The sequence below is a fragment of the Vidua macroura genome, chromosome 5, assembly GCF_024509145.1.
Source record: "Vidua macroura isolate BioBank_ID:100142 chromosome 5, ASM2450914v1, whole genome shotgun sequence".
In the NCBI taxonomy this organism is placed as follows: Eukaryota; Metazoa; Chordata; class Aves; order Passeriformes; family Viduidae; genus Vidua; species Vidua macroura.
Window position 1 is genome coordinate 20055430 of NC_071575.1, and position 19192 is coordinate 20074621.

General features: G+C 46.4%; 1 protein-coding gene across 4 annotated transcripts; it reads right to left on the reverse strand.

Annotated features, from left to right (window-relative positions):
• Positions 1-1558: 1558 nt before the first annotated feature.
• GTPBP1 (GTP binding protein 1) lies at positions 1559-18952 on the reverse strand. Of its 4 annotated transcripts, none has more exons than XM_053978699.1 (13): positions 18559-18952; positions 13264-13375; positions 10832-11012; positions 9435-9783; positions 8850-8973; positions 6787-6901; positions 6182-6326; positions 5857-6039; positions 4915-5050; positions 4198-4376; positions 3499-3696; positions 2353-2394; positions 1559-1911 (listed from the first exon to the last, which is right to left on the reverse strand). In XM_053978699.1, exons 1-13 carry the CDS (start codon positions 18856-18858, stop codon positions 1819-1821), a joined length of 2157 nt encoding a protein of 718 aa, XP_053834674.1. In that variant the 5' UTR covers positions 18859-18952; the 3' UTR covers positions 1559-1818. The 4 variants fall into 4 exon arrangements, with proteins under 4 accessions (XP_053834674.1, XP_053834677.1, XP_053834676.1 ...); XM_053978702.1 differs by lacking the exon at positions 18559-18952 and adding an exon at positions 18042-18502; XM_053978701.1 differs by lacking the exon at positions 18559-18952 and adding an exon at positions 15574-15828.
• Between the last annotated feature and the right edge of the window lie 240 nt (positions 18953-19192).

A 19192-nucleotide genomic window follows, 5' to 3' on the forward strand; every position in this document is an offset into this window, starting at 1 on the left:
CTCCCTCGCCAGGAGAGTGCTGGTATTTAGGCACAGCTTGGAAAAGGACTGTCTGACCTCCCCCTTCCACCCACTGCAGTCTCTAAGGCAAAGGACCCTGGTCTCCAAAGCACATTTCTTGCCTCTCCCGTGCCGCTTAATGCTCTTGGAGTGCTGGTGTTGGCAGCGGGAGATGCGCCGTGCCACGCAGCCGGACTGGAAGCCTACCCCGAGTCACAAGGTGAGCTGGAATGAACTCCACACAGGTGACACAGAGTGAGGAACAGGAACAACCCACTAAGGAGGGACAGAAACGTTGCAGTCTCTCTCTGATTAAAATAAAAGTCCTTCATTGGAGGAGGAAGCCCTCAGAGAAACTGAGCCTGACCATGCCTGCTGGGGGAGCCATGATTTGCTGAGGCTGCCACCTCCTCCTCAAAATGCTACCATGCTCCCAGAGCTCACCATAAGCTGGCAGAGGATAATTCCTGTCCTCACCAGAGCCAAGGGAGGAGGCAGAAAAGAAGATCCAAATAAGCAGGGAATCAATCACTTGAAAAACTCATTAAATGGTTAAAAAAACCATTCTAACAGTAATTTGTAAACTGTCCTTGCAGGGCCTTCTTGGAGAAGCCAGAATTTCTCAATAAGAAAAATAAAATCTTAAAAAAAATTCAGTGAAAGTCAGAAAAATTACCATGTACTTCCAACCTTGAAAGCATTTCTATAAATTTGGTACCAATTTGTCACTGCCCTCTTTGGCCAAGAGGGGAGAAGACAAATCCTGCCTCTGCCATGGCAAAGTTTGGCCAGTGAGTTCCAAAAAGGTTTTGGAAATCTTGGAGTAAACAAAATCAAGGGGAGATCATGTTAGCCTGATGTCTCTGTTCCAAAGGTATCTTACCACCTGTGACCTCTGTCCGTCGAGGTGAGAAGGCTTTCTCTGGCTCAAGGGACGGACTGAGTGCTCCTGCACTGTTCTTAATACTGTCAGTGGAGCTGCTGCAGCCTTGGGAGGCAGGTTAGATGTGCTCCAATGTGCACTGAACAAACACTAAGAAAAACAGCACGATGTGAAGGGGAACTGGGTGGGTAAATGCCTGCCCATTTAACTCTCTTGCTAGTTAAATTTTCAAGTGCTTTCAACATTATTTGAGGATATTGAGCATAGGATCCCTGAACTTAACATCAACAACTGCTTTCTAGTTTGTTTCCCTCTTAGATCTCCAACTAAGGAACTTTCTCACCATCTCCTTCAAACTTCAGTCATTACAACATTAAATTAAATCCACTTAGAAATAGTTTAAGAGGAAGGGAATCCAAAACATATTTGGCACGAGGCCATAGTGGTGATGAAACGATGCTCTGTGGAGCCATCCTAAACAACCTGTTTTAACCTTTGCAAGTCTGAAATTTCAGGCATCTGATAACCCCTGGATCTGAGACAGCAAATAGGGGAGAGCAGCAAGTCCTGTGGACAGAAAGGGGTGAGGGAGGAGGGAGGCAACTAACTGGCTCTTTGCAGCTCTATCCAGACTCCCCTCTCATCTTCATGCACACAAAATATAATAAAATCTAATAAGAATAAAAACTAAGCCCATGATGTACAAAAATGTGTCGACAGGTGGAGGAGGAAGGTGTCAGTTACTCAGTTCTCTGTCTTATCACCTTCATTAGCTTATAAATTATGCTCCTCTCCATCGCTTCCTGCAGGGAGGAGGGACGATTCTTCTGCAGCCAATCAGCTGGGATGGGTTTTGGTTTACGCTGCTCTGGATCTTTTGGATAAGAAATGAAGGGATGGGGAGGAATTCTTCAGAGAGAGGAGGAATCAGAAATTCAGCAGCCACTGGCAGGAGTCACACAGGCTCCTTGAGATTTCACTTTATGGCGCTGACCTCCACGTCGACGGCCTCCTCCTCCGACTTTTGACTGAAAAACAAGACTGACTTCAGTGCAAAGCAACCCTTCCGTTGGGATATCAACACAGCAGGAATTCAGATGGATCACACACACATTCAGACAGCAGCAGGGCAGTTGTGACTGATCAGCTTTCTACCACTGCAGGAAGGAGGCAAGGCAGAAGGGAGACAGACACACCATGAGGGAAGGAGGAGAGACAGATGCACCAAGAAGTTTTGCCCTTCAAGCTGGAAGACTTTGATTTCCCAAGTTTCTAAATGCTTCACTCTCATGAGAGCCAGCAAGTAACATGGGGCTCAGCATACAGGAAATCAAGGCCTCAGGCTCCCTTGACTTTGTACAGAATTGAAGGAGAGCCCCCCCCCACCCCCTACCATGGCTCTCAGGCTCACCTGACTCTTTTCCCAACCTCAGCAAACACACTGTTTCTCTTTGAGAGCAGCCAAATACCTTATTGCCCTCACGGATGTGGGGCTCTTCATCCAGTGCAGGCTGAGGGGACGCAGCAAGGAGAGAGAGGAAGATGTAAGCAAGAACAAAAGCAACCCAGAGCCTCAGGGGGAGGGATGAAACAAAGAGCAAGATGGGACCACTACTTACAACCACAGTGATGCTACAAAAAGACAAGATGGATGACTGGTGTGAAGCCCCAGGGATATGCAGAGGGAGAGAACCCCTGCCAGGGGGCCCCCTTTGACGAGCAGTCTGGCTCAAGAGGGTGAGATTTGACCATGGCAACTAATATAGCTAGGATTAAGAAGGGGAACACCCTGTCACTTGACAGAGTTGGTTCCTGAACCCTTCACTTCCTGAAGAAGTACCCTGCAAGGAGAGGACCTTTCTTCTGTCAGTAATAAAGCTGATCAGTAGGCCTGCAGTGAGAATTGAATTTCCATTCCTTTCAGGCCAGAAAGACTAGGTATCCTCCATGGACAAGCTGAACTGAAAAGTCCTAACCAACAAAACAACCTGGATAAATTTCTCTAAAGAGAAATTTAAAGCCTTTCCTTCTTCTTGGATGTCCCCATCCTTATTTTTCGACAGGGCAGATGACCTGTGCCTAATACTTAGGTTGTAATTTCTCTAGTGTAGGGATATTCTACCTCTCATTCAGACATCAAAGACTCATTCTGTGACTGGTTGTTGTATGTTTCACTAGTTCAGCTACTGGTAATATAGAGACATTTCTTCACGGTGCACATGGTCAAAGAGTGAAACAGGTTGCCAAGGGAGGTTCTGCAGTCTTCCCCCTTGGGAGGTTTTTAAGACGTGACTGGATAAAACCCTGAGCAACCTGGTCTGACCTCACAGCTAAGCCCATTTAGAGCAGGAGGTTAGACTATACACTTCCGGAGATCCAACGTGAATTGTCCCAGTAGCCTGAGCTGCTGTCTGCTGGAAGGTCAGCCATGGAGTCATCCAGTCATCAGAGAATTATGATTCCTGCTGTGAGACTACTTACATTTCTATTTGTTCCTGTGGCAAGGTGAGTTCGAGATATGAGGGGATAATACTTGTGCTTTAAAGTGCCCTTCCTCCAACAGGTGAAACCATAACACAAACAGCTAGGACAGACATGGTATTTTCCTCACTTACCAATGGTTGCAGGGCAGTAGGTGTCAGTGGTGCTGCAGCTGTTGAGGGGGCCTCATCCCCAGCTGCTGGGCCTCCAGCTGCCGTCCCAGCAGCGGGAACACCATCCTCTCGTTTCGTAACAGCTCCCTTCTTCGTTGACTGCATCTTGATCTGCTGTGGCTTGGAGTTCATTGGTGAGTTATTGGTGGTCTGGAGTAGCTGCAAATTGCAAAGGGAGAGGCCAAACTCAGCATTAAAATAGCCAGGCTGATCTGGCGAGGTTCAATGCTGCTTTTTAATAAAAAGCCTCAGGAGAATTTGTAAAAATAACCATAAGGAGAAGAATGCAGCAGCAGCAGCTGTTCAAAGAAACCTAGACCTCTGATCTTGCACCCTTGGAAAGGACCATTTGGCTGAGGTGACTAACCTCCACAACATGACTCAAACGGACCAGCTACAAGATGTCAGAAAGAGACTGAGCCTTAAGAACCAGCAGCATATGGCTCAGCCCCTCCCTTTACATTCCCTCATTCACACCAGCTGAAGACCCGCCACATAACAAAGCACATCGGTCATCCTTGACCCATGTCAGGCCTGATGCTTGTGGTTGAAGCACAGCCTCTTCCCTCAATCTTCCAGAGCTATCTTGATTCTCCTGCTGGCTTCTCAATGCAAGAAGTAGCTAATGGGCAAAAGCAAGTGGGACTCAGCAGGCTTTACCTTAGTGATGGTACCCACAGCTTTGGTGCGGCCTTCCCGGAAGACCAGCCGCTGGTCAATATGTAAATATTCCGGGGTTTTGATGAAGCGGAAGTGCACCGTGGCTTTGTCCCCTGTCCGCAGGCAGTCCTTGTCCATGCTGAGAATCGTGGCTGTCTGACGGATGCTGCCACAATGCACTGTGAATGTAAAGCACAAAGACTTTCAGCAGCCAGGCCCATTAGTGGAACGAACTTCAGAGACACATCTGAGGCAGCTCCTCACCCTACAGCAAAGACCGTATGGGTCACACAGCTGCCTTTGTTCTGTCCCAAAAAGATCGTGCACATAAGCTAGAACAGCTGCCTTCAAATCCTGCCTGTCCTGAAGCACCCTCAAGAATCCTACACACCAAGCAGCTGGGTTAGAGGACAGGACCAAAAATTAGTCTTTCCATCAGCATTTGAAAGTGGAGAATCTTTGCACTACAGAGATACAGCACAGGCAGGCTCCAGGTACATTTGAGAGCACACATCTCCTTTTTACCTTATAGCCTCCCATACTCTCCTCTGTAAGCTCCCATCCCTCTCCCTTCCACAATGCTGGGAAAAGCAAAACCAGGAACTATGGCATATATTCAGGTTGGCAGAGACATCAGGAGCAAAATTATCTTAGGCTAGATCTGATACAAAATGCTACCACTGGGAAACAAAGACAATCCAACACTGACACACGTACCCATGGCCTGGTATCGTGGGCTGATGGTGGTGGGGTGATGGAGCACCAGAATCTCTGCTTCAAACTCCCACGACGCTTGTGGATTCAGGCGTGGTGACACCATTACCATGCCTTTCCGGATAGAAGAACGCTTGATCTGAAAAGCAGAGACATAAAAAACCTTAGCATGATTCTCCAGGGAAGAAATCTGCTGCTCTGGCTGACTGCATCCAGCAAAATCCTAAGGGATTTCACAGATACAATCTCATGCCCAGCAAAAGGCAAAGCAAGAGCTGCGTAGCTGTATGTTATGTATAGGATATTATGTAAAGGTTGCAAAAATCAAATTCAGCTGAAGTTTATAAGAAGATTTAGAGTACTGGAAATGCTGGACACTTGACACATTTACCTCACTGATCCTTAAAAGCAAAGCATACATCCTGGTTGCACATTATCCAAGAAAACGATCTCTACTAAATCATGATGTCTGTAAATATAACATGATAAGCCCGAACATATGAAGTATGGTTTAAATTAAACTATATCCCCTTAAAATCAGTGCAGCTTCTATTGACAGAAACCTTTTGCAAGAGGAGTCATATCAAATTTTGCTGATTTTTAAATCCCAAATCATGCAGCTGGTCATACAAGCCAAGAGGAGTAGCGTAAATACTCTGTGCAGTTACTAATGCAGTTCCAGTACAAAAGAAGACTTTTCTTGCAATGCCTCCACTTTCTTAGATATCTCCAACATCATTATCTAGTGGCATTGCTATCCCCTGGCAGCTCCTAGCAGGAAAAACCAGGATGTGGAACCACAGAGGTTCTATGGGATTCCATTCCACTGCAACATGAGGCAGCTGATGTTTGCAGAAACAGCCTTGCTGCAGCTGAACTCCAAGAACGCTTGAAAATTAAGAGGGCAGTTCCTGTTCTGGGGGGGTCTAGAGGAGATCATCTCACCTTCTTCAAGGCAAAGGAGGCAGTCTGCCCTCCCCGCACCTCCTTGACGGGCATCCTCTTGCGGTGGATGGACTTGACAGCAATAGGGAGGAAGTTGCCAAGGGGATCTGGCCCCAGCAGCAGGGTGTCATTTAGCTTGATTAGGCCTCTCAGTGTCGTCCCAGAGACAACTGTTCCTACACCCTATGCGAAAAAAGAAAAAGCAGTAATTGTGGTTACTCTACCAGGCTAGCAGAAGAGCTCTAGAACTCTCCTCTCTAGAGGAGATACCTTCTTCAGCCTAAAAGAGGGAACAGAATATTCTTCCAAATACCAGGCCCCTTACCGGGACAGAGTAAGTATCGTCTATCTGGAATTCTGCTGGCTCTTCTTCCCTGTAACTGGTCCGTGGAGACAAGAGATTAAGAAACATCTTCAGCAAATCTAGATTCTCCCCAGTAACATTTGAAATCTGGAAAATTGGGCACATCCTGTAAAGGAAAATTGATGAAAATGGAGTTAGTTCACCTTCCTACCTGGCCTTCCACATGTAGGGAGACATCCAAAATCTTGGGACTAATTCAATATACTGTGCTAGGAAGGGAGAGCCTGGCAAGCAGTCAGATGCACAACACCCCACGTTTGAAAACCTGCAACATTGCCCTCTGCCTTCCAATGACATTTGGGAAAAGGTGTAAGGGTTCTGAAGAAAGGACTGAAGGAAGCCGAATGCCCTGCTGTCTTCTGCAGACTGCCCAGGAGCAGCCTCTCGTTTCTGCCTCAGAGAGGGGAATACAAGCAGGTCAACCTCAAAAACAACACACCCTTATGGAACACACTCCACATGGCAGATGCAACCTTCGCACATCTAGACAATGGGACTCTCTGAATCTCCTCACCCAGTCTCCACAGAGGATTGAAAGAGAAATGATTCTCCTCTACTCCCGTTACCTCTCTGAGCTGAAGTTGGAGGCTGTTACAATGACATCATCCTTGCTCTGAACCAGCACGGGAATCTTCCTGCACCCTGGGGACTTCAGCAGTCGCTGTAACAGCTTCAGGGTTTCTTAAAGGGTGAAATGAATATTGTTAGGGCAGCATCTCCCCTCTTTACAAATCACTTTTGTGGGGTCTCTCCCCACAGGGAGATGGATGCTCTGGCCACAGATAAGACAGGAGAAGATGGCTAAAGATGAGACTGTGAGATTGCTGCAGCCCAGGTAGGACTTAGGACCCATTCCATCTTCCATTTCATGCCAGCTAGCCTACTGCCAAGCGACGCCATACATGAACAGACAGACAAGTTTGCAATGCTCTGAAGTAGACATTTTGTAGCTGTCTATTAGTAGCTTTAAGCAGTTATAAGGTATTTCCTCTTTCTAAAAAAGGATTTTTTATAGTGAATTAATTGAAAATCAGGACTCAGTGACAGAACATTTGAGATTATGCAAATTGCAAATCTATTTTGACCAAACAAACCTCAATACATTTTCCCTGGCAGTCAACTTGCCATAGGAGGCTGGAGAAGCATGAAAGAGGTAAAGATTATCATCATAGACTAGGACAATGTGTGTGGACCATATTCAGACATCAGTGTTTTGGGACAAATCTCATGGCTCCAATTTTCAGTTTTTGCCTCTTTTTAACTTATGTTCTAGGCCTCATATCCAGCAACGGCATTACTTGATGCACTAGTATCAACCTCCTACAAAGTGCCTGACAATAAATAAAGAAAAAACAGAAAAGGGTACTAAGGGCTTAAAAGAGCAAATCATTTATGTTCTACAATTGTCATCCAATTAGATTGTTTTTTGTAAACAAGTGATTGCCTATGGGAAAGTAATGTTTTGGATACAGAAACACAAACACCTAATCAGGCCATCTGCTCTTCACAGATATACCTGAGTCAAATCTTGAGTCTATTTACTTTAAACAGAGCATATCACGGGAGTAGCTTCTCCCAAGAGCAGCTCTTCTCTCCTCACGCTGAGCCAAAGGCTCTCCTTCCTTCCCAGTTATTATCTTATGGTCAGGCCTTACATTTTTTTGCCAAACATCTAGTATAGAGATATACAGATTATCTTCTGATCACATGCATCTATTTGCCTGAAACATATTTAGGATTTTTATAGTAATGCACTGAACTACAGACAGTACCAGGAGCATTCATTTCCCTGATTCTTAGGACTGATTATCAAAAAAACCTCGTTGCTCCAATTAACCACAGCATGTTTCTGAAGGTGTGAGAAATGCTTAAAGAGAATTTTAAAAGTGCGAATAGGTCACAACCTGAAAAAACACAATGCGTGGGTTAATGGGACACTTCTGGGGTTAGAGGTGCTTCTTTAACTCTGCTGAGAAAAAAAATCACTAGCCCATGCTACTTGTTGCCATCCCTGCTTGTGTCTAGTCCTGCCTCCTATCCTGCTACCATAGCCTTCATATGTAGCTGCTTCAAACCATGATTTATTAAGTGTTGGTTGGTTGTTCAGACAAGAGGAAGGAGCTGCTGTAGTTATGCCAGCATACCTGAAATGTGCCCAGGTATGCAGGAGCGTAAGTGAGCAGGAGGTAACAACAACAAGCGCCTTCACTAACAGCAGGGGGAGATCAAGTCTAATCACAGCTTAAGATCACACTCAAACTGTGGGCCATGAGGAAAGCAGCTTTCAAAAGAACTTCCAGACTTTTCCTCCAGCTTTAAATATTCAGAGAGAAAGCAAAGCCCAAACTCCAACTGTATGCTGCTCCTCTTAGAGCTCAATTAAGCAAAACCTTGTAGCAAACACTTTTGGGCTGCTGAGTCCCCAGGGTGGGTAATTTTGACATGGTGAGTGTAAGTCAACCATCTGCAAAATGAGCAAGGGAAAAGTATAGATTTCTGGAAGGTGTTTAGGATGCAGTCAGAACCAGATTAAGCAGCTTTCTTCCAGCAGTAATTCCTGAACCCAAGCAGAGGACAGCAACACATACAGAGGTAAGAAACAGCCCTGGAGAGAGCCTGTAAGACTCACCTTGCAGGATGTTAGCAGGACACATGTCAATCTTGGTCACCACAACAAAGACAGGAACGTTTAGTGCAAGCGCCAGGCCTAAGTGCTCCTTGGTCATTCCAACAATCCCAGCGTTACTCCCAACCTACACCAGGTATATAAAATACAAGGATGTCAATGCTCCTTCTGCAGTAAACTGGATTACAGAGAAGACCTTGTGTCAGACATGCAGTAGACTGTGATTAGGTTGTAGATATGCCACTGGGGCCATATGATCAGACCCAGCTCATCTCAGATGCCATTGGGACACTGGCAGAGGACTGACTCATTTCTCCCCAGTTTTAACAAGGATTTCTAAAATTCAGAAATCTTTCAATTTTCAAGAATCACAAACCTTGGGCTTGTCTGGGACTGTCAGTCCTGGGGCACATGCCTCACAGTACAGGACAGATAGCCACAGAGGCTTCTGCTCTCCTGTACTGTGAGATGCTGCCTCCCTCCAAAACCCCACAGGCACTTTGCAACAGGAAAAAAGTTGAGGCTGTTAAAGCTGTGAACAGCCCCACTCCAGCTGGTATGGTCCATTCCATCTTTCTTGCTACCTACCATAAGCATGCAGAAGTCAGGCAAGTGGCCGGTCATGCCAAAGACGGTGGTTTTCAGGTATTTTTCGTGACCAGCCAGATCAATGAAAGTAATGACCTTGGTGGACTTCTCACAGATCTTTGTCCATTCCAAGCTGCCACCATGGCTGTCAGGTTTGTTCACCACGTTGCCCTCGCTATCGAAGCCCAGAATGTCATTGCCCACACTGCTGGTGCGGCCTGACTCAATCTCGTGCTTGTGGCGGAAGAGCTTTTGCCGAGCAAAGCCCCGGCCATTGTCTAACTCGCCGTGAGTCAAGACACCCAGCAAGGTGCTCTTCCCTGCGTCCACATTGCCAACCACTGCTACCCTGCAGGGGAAAGGAAAAGGAGCCTGGTAAAATATGGTACCTGAAGAAATGAACAAGTGATCCAAAAAACCCAAACATCACTGCTCCTGCAAATAACTGGCTTTTGCTCCTTATCCTTCAAACAGAGACTAAAAAATGTTAGAGCATCACAAGCAGAGATTCTTTTACAGTTATTAACTAAAAGTGGAGATCCCAGACTCTGGGGACGGGGATGTGGAAGATTGTGGAAACGCGTCACTGGTGTCCAAAACATAGTCAACTGAATGTGATGTTGCTTGATGCCACACAGTGTCTCTATTCCAACTCCTTGTCTCCGCAATCCAACATAAACACTGTGGCAATTCAAAAGGAAGACTAGATCCCAAGTCGGTCTAGAACACCTCTGCCTTTCTCACATTTCTTATGTTGCAACAGCACCAAGAGCTAAGGAGAGCACAAAAATTAAAACTGTTGTTCCCAAAAGTGGATAAGCTCAAAAAAAAGTGAAATACTTTAGGAGGAAGCCATGTCCTATAGGAAGTTCCTTCTTTGATCAATGTGGCTATTATGGCTGTTGGCAAATGTTGGAAATCCTCTCCATCCAGGTCTGGGCAGACTCTCAAGTCATACTAGCTTATATAATGTATGTCCATTAAAAGGTGACTTGGATCATCACAGTCTTGGAACAGAACTGGATCCTTTGTCAAAAGTATTGTGTTCCAGCAGTGTGCATATATACACATACATAAAGCCACATGTGCACACGTGACTCTCCTCTGGCAACACAGCATACTAGAAGATGCCCCCAACTGTGAGGCTGTCACCCAGGGAGCAACAGCCCTCTGCTAAACACAGGCAAATTTCCACCAACAGTTTGCTCACAAAAGAGACAGCAACACCAACAAAAAGGCAATTTCATCAGCAAGGAGTGGTCAAGCTCGACTCCCTTTGTTGGGTAGCTCCAACACCCAGACCCGAAGCGGCGTTGCTGGCTCAGCACCACGCACTGCTCACACGGTAAAAATGCAGCTGAGCTGCTGACTAACCCTGTCTCCACCCGGCTCCTCACCTGACCTCCAGGAAGTCGTTGTCACCCACACGTTTCCGAACGAGGTAGTCGCGCACCTTGCCCCCGGCCTCCTGGTGCTCCCTCAGGAGGATCACGTCTGCCTCGATCTGCTCTGCCATGCTCTTCAACGTGGCATAGGACGCCTCCATGTCTGCCTCACTCAACCCGTACTCAGTCCCATCTGGTGTGGTGTGGAGGAGACAAAGGGCAGTCACTGAGCAGCACCTTGCAAAAGGCAGCAGCACTGTCATCCTGCCTGGGACCTTCATACCCATCAGGACTTATATGTGGACTGGAGGTGTCAGCCATGTACACAGAGTAAACACGCTTGGCCCAAAATAAAAAGGCCAAAAAGGTCTTCACGCTAAGTCTTAAAAGACACTAGAAAACCACCATCTTTCATCTAGAGGAGTTTTCTTCATAACTTTTACAAGCAAATACATAGGGATTGGCAAGAAAGACACATTTCTGTCTCATTCCTTTATTTCACATGCTGAAGGTACTTTGTGTCCTTCAGTCAGACAAACTATCTCCTCTCACATTGCAAGAAGAAGTAAAGCAATAACAGAAGGAAAGCTCTGAGTGAAGCATCACCACAATTAGCCAGTAAATGTGGCATTGCTTCCTCTAAGCAGCTTACCCAAGCAAAAGAGCTGACAGTCAAAGCATGCCAGTGGTAACTATCTAGACAAGGTCAAGGCCATTACAGTTTTTTCCCACTCCAGGTGCTGTGAAGGTGCACAGATTTGACCCCAGAATCTCCTCTGTGGGTAAAAAATGCCCACAAAACAACAAACAAAGGTGGAGAGCCACACTACACCCAGATGACCAAAATTATTGCCATGTGTACATGATCATATGCATGGCTGACTCATCTGCTGGTAAGCAGGAACTGCAGTTTGCATGAACTTATCAGCATTTTAATTACTGCCCAGCTCTAAAACTAGCAGAGTTACTGGGCGATTTCCAACCTTGCTCATAAGCTGGCTGAGATTGAGGAAAACTAAAATGAGCCTTGGGTTATAGGAGGGGAACAAGAAGTAGGGGACAGGAGATGGCAAGACCCAAGGGAGAAAGGGAAAGCTCACTACTAGTGAACTAATGATCTTTCTGTGGCAGTCTTCAATTGCTTCTCAGTCAGCTGAGTTTGGTATCTGGGATGATCAAAATCACCAATGCTAAAAGGGAATGAGAAGGAGCGACAGTGGCAGGGATACCAAAATCCTTTCTCTGTTGAAAATATCCCCATCTTCCTCAACTACACGGCAACCCAAAATGAAGTCAGAAGTTTAGCCTCATATTTAAGAAACAAATGCCTACTTCTGAGTAAATCATTCCAACAACCACCAGTTAATACTCTCACAAGGTATCCTAGAAGAAAAAGCAGATACTAGCCTGACTAGGTAGATCTCCACTGCAGATGTGCTTATCTCATACACCAAGGATACAGTCTACATGTGGGAAGCTTGCTTGGAGGAAAGAGCATAATCCCTGGCTGCATGAACACTGGCCATTTAATTATGGCTTTTCCTCTATGTTGGCAGCTTCACAAAACTCAAGAAAAACCCAAAAAGCACACAGTTCTGAGGTTACACAGCTCCATCCCTCCATTATTTCAGCCAATTCTGGCAGGGTTTCTTATTCTTCCTCAAACACAACAAATGCCTGATCACGACAACTTCATATTCAGTAGATATCCAGTATACTTGAAACATGCCTTTCACCTTATGATAACCACAGACAATTATTTTATATTCAGAAATTTCTATTTCAAAGCAAGGGCATGCTTTGCCCTTTACCAGCATTTGCCAGCATCAGATGCAAATACTCAAATTGTCAAAAAGAACAAAAATGTAATCCGTGCTAACTGCTAAAATCTGCAAAGGCAAATGACTACAGTCACACGCAAACTAATGTGACAATAAAGGTCTCATGCTGAGCAAAGGAAAACCCTTCCCTCCATCCGAGACACATACTAACACAGAAAGTCAGCAGCATATATTTTGGCTATGTGAAGTATCTATAATAAATTCCTGTGGGGTAAAAATATGTTATTTCCAACAGAGCAGTGAACAAAATCAGACAGAACAAGACCTTCACAGACACCGAGGACATCTGTACTAAAGCTGTTATTATAATTTTAGATTCTTTGTCTTTTTCTGGTGTGCTCAGACAAGATATGCCTTATTTTCAAAAAAATAACTTGCACGATTTTATAAAAAAAAATATGTTTCGCTCCACTACATGAGATAGTTGTTGTCAGGAATAAAATAAATTTTATTTTGTCCCCATATTCTGCTATGTTTTATGGACATTTTCAAGTTATTATGGAAAAATAAGCACTACCTGCTGCAGCAGTCTAGTTAGATGAACTAGGTTTTTCTTATAATTTTTAGAATTTTTTGTTGCTTTGCTGGGGAAGCTATACTCACCTGATCCTTGTCCAATGACATAGATGGTCTCCCCACATCCCTCATCAATCCTCTCTGACATCTGCTGGAGCAAACTGTCATATTGCTCTGAAGTTGGACTCACCATCACCAGCTGGAAAAAAAGATTGAATATCCATTTGCAGATGTCAGGCAAACAATTTCAAAACCAGCTTCAGTTACAAGCACAATCAATCTATGTGCTTTATTGAAAGAGAAGGACTCTTTTTCCAGGACCGCTTTGTGGTGGTTTTGTTTTCTTTTTTACACCAGTTTTGCTGACAGGTATTTCCTTGTGACATGGCATAAGGTTGTTTGTCTGAGCTCAGAGTTCATTTATGCAGGAAAATACACTTCAAAGCAAGTAAGAATACCAAGCATCTCATTTTGACGTAACCAATGTTTAAAAGCCACATTTAAGTGAACACTCCAATATGTTTTCATTCAAGGAAAACAGAAAGGGGAGCAGATATTTTCTCCACAGAAATTCCTTAGCTGGGTACTCCACAGTCTCTGCTGTGAAGAGTGCTGCTGCTTCCTTGAAACATGACTGGACAGCCACAGAAAGCCAACCAGACCTCACTGCAGAGAACACCTGGGCACTAAAATCCAGAGCATCTTTTAAGTCTTTGATGTCCCCTTCTGTTTTCTGAGGGGGCAGAAGGAAAGGAGAAAACATGAATAAACATTATTTTCAAATTTTAGGTACTTTACACAACGGTACTGAGGGGCAGACATGCAAAGCAATTTGTATGAGCACATCTGCAGGTTTCAGCAGTGGAGAGCTGCAGTTTTGTAGGCCAGCAGCTATGCTACCAACAAACTGACTGCAGCTATTGCAGTAATCAAACTTCCTTTGCCCTTCCCTGCAGGAACATCAAGAGAATGAAAAAATAAAACAGAAACAAAGCAGAAAATGAGGACAAGAGAGTGCTTCAGGAATGACTTTTCCTAGAATGGAATAGCACCATTTCTGGCAGAAACCTGCACTGCTCTCACAGTACAGCTGAGGACACTTGCACAGAGCAGCCACAATGGTGGCATGGCAGTGACAGACCAAGGAGACCTCCATCAGCCACTCTACCTGCTCTCTGGCTGCCTCCATGGTTACAAATCTGTTGGTGGCTGAGCATCCCAGTACAGTAGCCTGATAGCTGTAGCAATTGAGATATACATTTCTGTGAAAAAGGCACTCTTAGTAACAGTTATTAAAGGCTGACACCCACCAAGAGCCCTAAGGGTAGGCATACCTGTGCCAACACTCAGTGACATCCACAGCTGTCCCTACATACACGTCCCAAAATCACACCCAGAAAGAAGCACTTCGCTTCACTGAGACTGAAAGCTGTGCTAAATTAGATGTTTGCCTAAAATATATGGTTTAGAGCATTTGACAGTAACATCCTCAAGTCTGCCCAACAGTCCCTAACACAGCCTGGCTTGCTTAGCACAGTTAACACAATGTGTTTTCAAGGAGAAACTACCTTTACCACCACTATTACACACTTGATGAAGGCCTTTTTTGGAAATCTAGAATGTAAAGGAACCCAGCCCCCCACAAATAACGTTTAAGCAGCTTCCAAAACCATAGTGATGCATGCTGGGACACTGAAGCACAGACAGCAGGTGCTGGTTAGAAGGTTTAAGGCTGTAAAGGAACTTTTCCCACAGATGTTAAGGGTCCCAGACAGCAGGGATGTGTCTGCAAGGGCCAGACAGCTACAAGAGATACAATCACCTTCATGTGCCCCTTTTGGACACATGCCCTTCCTAAGCCTTTCAACTACTTGGTGTGGTCTGCAAAGTGTACCAAAGCACTCTGCCCTGCAAGGTCACAGTCTTTCTATTCCATGCTATAAAAGAATGAGTTTTGCTTTTATTAGTTTTTCTTTCAGCTCGGTTTTCTTTTAGTTTCATTTTCTTCTCGAGGGAAACCACTGGATGTAAAAGCACTGAGAGCGAAATCAGCAACTGGTGAGAGGCTCAATACGGGCAGGAATGGATGGCTGTGTTTTGATGTGTAGGGCTCATTTTGCCCTGCAAGTACTTTCAGGAATACCTGGATGCACAGCAGACAAGCTCACTCTTTAGGCCAGTGCACCAGCACAAGCCAGAGACTCAGAGAGATCTATTAAACAGGCTGTAACACACACAAAGATCAATAAAATAGCAGGGGCCATAAGCACAGGGCAAATTAACTTCAGTTTCTTCAAGTCTCATCACCAGCTTTGTTCTTCTGAGTCCAAGTGCTTCAGCAGTGTGAGCAGGCAGGGTGTTGCAACAAGTACCAAGGCAGTCAACAGCTCATCGTACCCTTTCCTCACGTTGCCAGGCAGGAGGGCTGGGGGCCTCCAACAGCACAGGCTCACTCACATCAGCCCACAACACTGTTCCCCCACACTGCTGCTTTCACTGCCATGCAAAGGTGCTCCTGAAGGGCGTTCCAGCAGCAGATTGCCTCCAAAGTTTACTCCGTGGCCGATGAAGTTGACAGCTCATATGACATAGTAGGACATCAAGAGAAGTATCTGTAGATAAAACAGCAGCTTTCATGGATCACACCTTCCAATGCCAACTATTTCTGCATTTGCAGCCTCAGCCAGTTGTGTAGTTTCCTGGGTCACTGCAAGATGTGACGTGCTGTTTTGAAGATCTCTTTAGCTTCCTGGATGGAGAGAGCCTCTCCTCTGCCATCTCCTTGGTTGAAGAGAAGCCCTCCATTTTGGCTCCTCTGCTTTTTTTTGCTTTTCACCTTTGAGCAACACCTCCATGCCTGCACTACAAATGCATGTTTTTAAGAGGCTTTCACAAAGTCAAAAATGTTCACTTTTGTTCTTTCCACTTTGTCAGGCACTGAGCAGTTATCAGGAGGAGCCATGCGGGTCTAGCAAACTCAGGTTTCCTATAGGGCAAAAAAGTGACAATGAGTTATTGTTTCATTCTTAAGACAGCAGAAGGAAACATCTCACAAGTTCAAAATGCCATCTCTCAAGTCCCCTCCCAGTCTCTGGGGAGAGGTGGCTTTGCCTGCCTCCATGAGGCAGACAAACTATATGTATTAGGGACAAACCAAATACTATATGGTACATAGTGCTGCTCTTTACTAGAAAAACAGAGCTTGACATTTTGCACAGCTGGAAAGTCACCATCAGCCATCGAGTAGCTGGGGGAAAGGCACCTTCTGTAGTGTCATATTTTGTTTTCTATGCCCTGTAGACACACATTGTTCAGGTGCTATTATGTTCTGTTGTCAATGTAAATCTAATGTAAGTATCAGCTTCGCTAATAGCCTTGTGTGCTATGGTTTTTGACCTGAAAGTTGATTAGTGCTGCAGTGTGCTGGCACTGAAGGGAAAACAAACACCCATTAAGATCAACATGGTCATGAATTGTGCTGATGAATTGAACTGTTTCCCTGACCAGCTGACAAGGTGCACTTGATAAGAGAATCCCAAAGTGTTCCTCTCTAAGAAGAGCTCACCTTATGCACAGGGAAAGGACCAAGGGAAAAGTATTAACACAGCCAAGGGGTGGGTCAGAAGGACCAGAACAGACCTAGCAACTATCAAACAAACTGAGTGCAGTGGGTGTCCCCATTTTAAGTAGGGACTGGAATGGAATAATTCAACTGAAGAAAAGATGGGGTGGGCGGGGTGGGGATGGGGGGGAGGTCTGGGAGGCACAGGTTAGCTACTGCATTCTCACCATATGGGATTGCTGTTTTGAGCACACAGGGGAAGATTAACTCAAAGATGGAGCAGAGCTCACAGTTTCAGCTCTCATCCAAGATGGGGATGAATGAAAAGTCCAGGGAAAAGACAGCAGCTGCACAATGCTGTATGGAAAATTAAATTATAATAAAGGTCAAAAAAATGCTTACCTACCACCTCCACAGCACCTCCAGATTTCTAGGAATGGAAGAAAGACTGACACCACAAACAGGAGTTTGTGGGAGAAAAGCACTCTTCGTTCTTTGCCGGAGTTTTGGTCAGGTTCCTGGCTGTCAAGAATCAGTGATGCAGTCCTTGGCATCCTCCTTTGGCCCTCTTCCACAGCAGTCACGTCCAAGACAAAGCACAGATCAATATTGGCATCCTGTACAAAAATCTTGTCCAGCTCATTAAGGCATGATCAATAGATACTACAGGTTTGATTTCTGTTCTTTACTATCTTACAAGACATCTTTATAACATTTGTTTTAATACAGCACCATATTGTAAAATAGCCATTAAAAAGAAAAAGGTTCCCATGTACACAGATACAATTCCTCTTTCTTTCTCTGTGTATAGAGGGCAAGAAAGTCCAGGACTCTGGAACAACTTCAGCTGGAAGCATGAAGAGCAGGGATGACAGAAAACTATGAGGAAACAACAGCTGTGCTGACTTCTGGATCACATAATTACAAATGGACCAAATGAAGTTTTCAGGAGACTTTAGAGTGGGAGATAGCACCACAGTACACCAAACCCGTGGCAGCAAAAGGTATACAGTTAAAGAGATCAGCCAATTAGGAAAAAAAAATAGAAGACGGTGACAGGAGGCAGCTAAGGTAGTCTGTGGCAGGCTCTGGCACACACATATTACTACAATGTACCTTCCTACAGGATGGGAGCAAGAACTGGTTCTGACAAAAGTAAGACCACCACACAGTTTTGTCCCTGGGATCCTAGAAAGGAACTGCACAAGGTGAACAAGTCTTTTCTGCGTTGACTTAACCCTGTTTGCAAGAGCAAGGCACCCTTGTCACTGGGCTCTTGTGCTCAAAAGTTACAAGCTCTGACCTCCTTTTAAGATTGTGGAGAAAGTCCCAGGAACTAGTACAACTGGCAGCAGAGATAACTACAGAGACCCAGAGCGGAGAGCAAACGTCAGCGGGACGTTGCAGCAGCTGACAGCTCCAAACCCTTCGCTTCCTGAGGCTGCTACACCGGCCGCGGGCTGGCGTTCCCCCCGAGCAGCCGAGGCGGGGAAGGCGCAGGGCGGAGCAGCCTGTCAGCACCCTCCTGTCCCGGCCGGAGTACGGGACAACTTTACTGCGCCTCTCCCGGCCGCCTCCACAAGGCACCTCCGGCTCTGCTGCCCGCCCAGGTGATGTTGGGGCCCGGGGAGCGCTCAGGGGAGCCTCCCGTCCCGGCGGAAGCAGGCGGGCCTCAGTCTCTCGCTCTCCTGCGAGAGGTGCGGGGGAGCGGTCAGGTTCGGGGGCAGCCCCCCGCGCACGGCCAACCGGCAGGGAGGAGAGCAGGGGGGGCCTGGCGGGGTGATGGCGCTCGGCGCCGCCCGCCCCCCCGCCGGGCCTACCTTACTGGTGAGGTCGATCTCGGGCTCGCCGTTGAGCGCCTCGCCGTCCTCGCCATCGAAGGCTGCGCGGAGGGGACAGGCGGCCGCCGCCACGCGAGGCCGTCCGCCCGGGGAGCCGGGTTCCGGGGCGAACATACAGGCCGGCACCGGGGACCCCCCGGGAACCGGGGATCTGCTCCGCTCCGCCGCCGCCATCTTCCCTTCCCTGCCCGGCTCTCCGCCCCGGCACCGCCCCCGGGCCCGCCAAGGCGGCGCCCGCCAATCACCGACGGCGCAGCGGCTAATTTTGCATGTCGCCATGGCGACGGTGGGTGGAGTAGTGGTTATTCATGAGGAGAGGCCACGCCCCCTCGGAGCGCGCGAAGCCAATGGGAGAAGCACTGCCAGCTCGGCTTGTTTTCTACACATACACACACACAACAGAGCCCTCTCGACGTGTCCGGGGCCGGCTGTCCAATAGGAGAGCTGGACTTCCTGACAAACAACCTTGACAGCCAATCGAATAAGGGATCTCAAAGGCCTGGGTGGGACTAAGTGCTGCCACAGAGCCCGCCCTGGTGGGAGGGCATTCTCTCGGGATAGCCAGTGAGAAAGAGGAGATTTTTTACTGATAGTTGTGTCAGCCAATGGAACA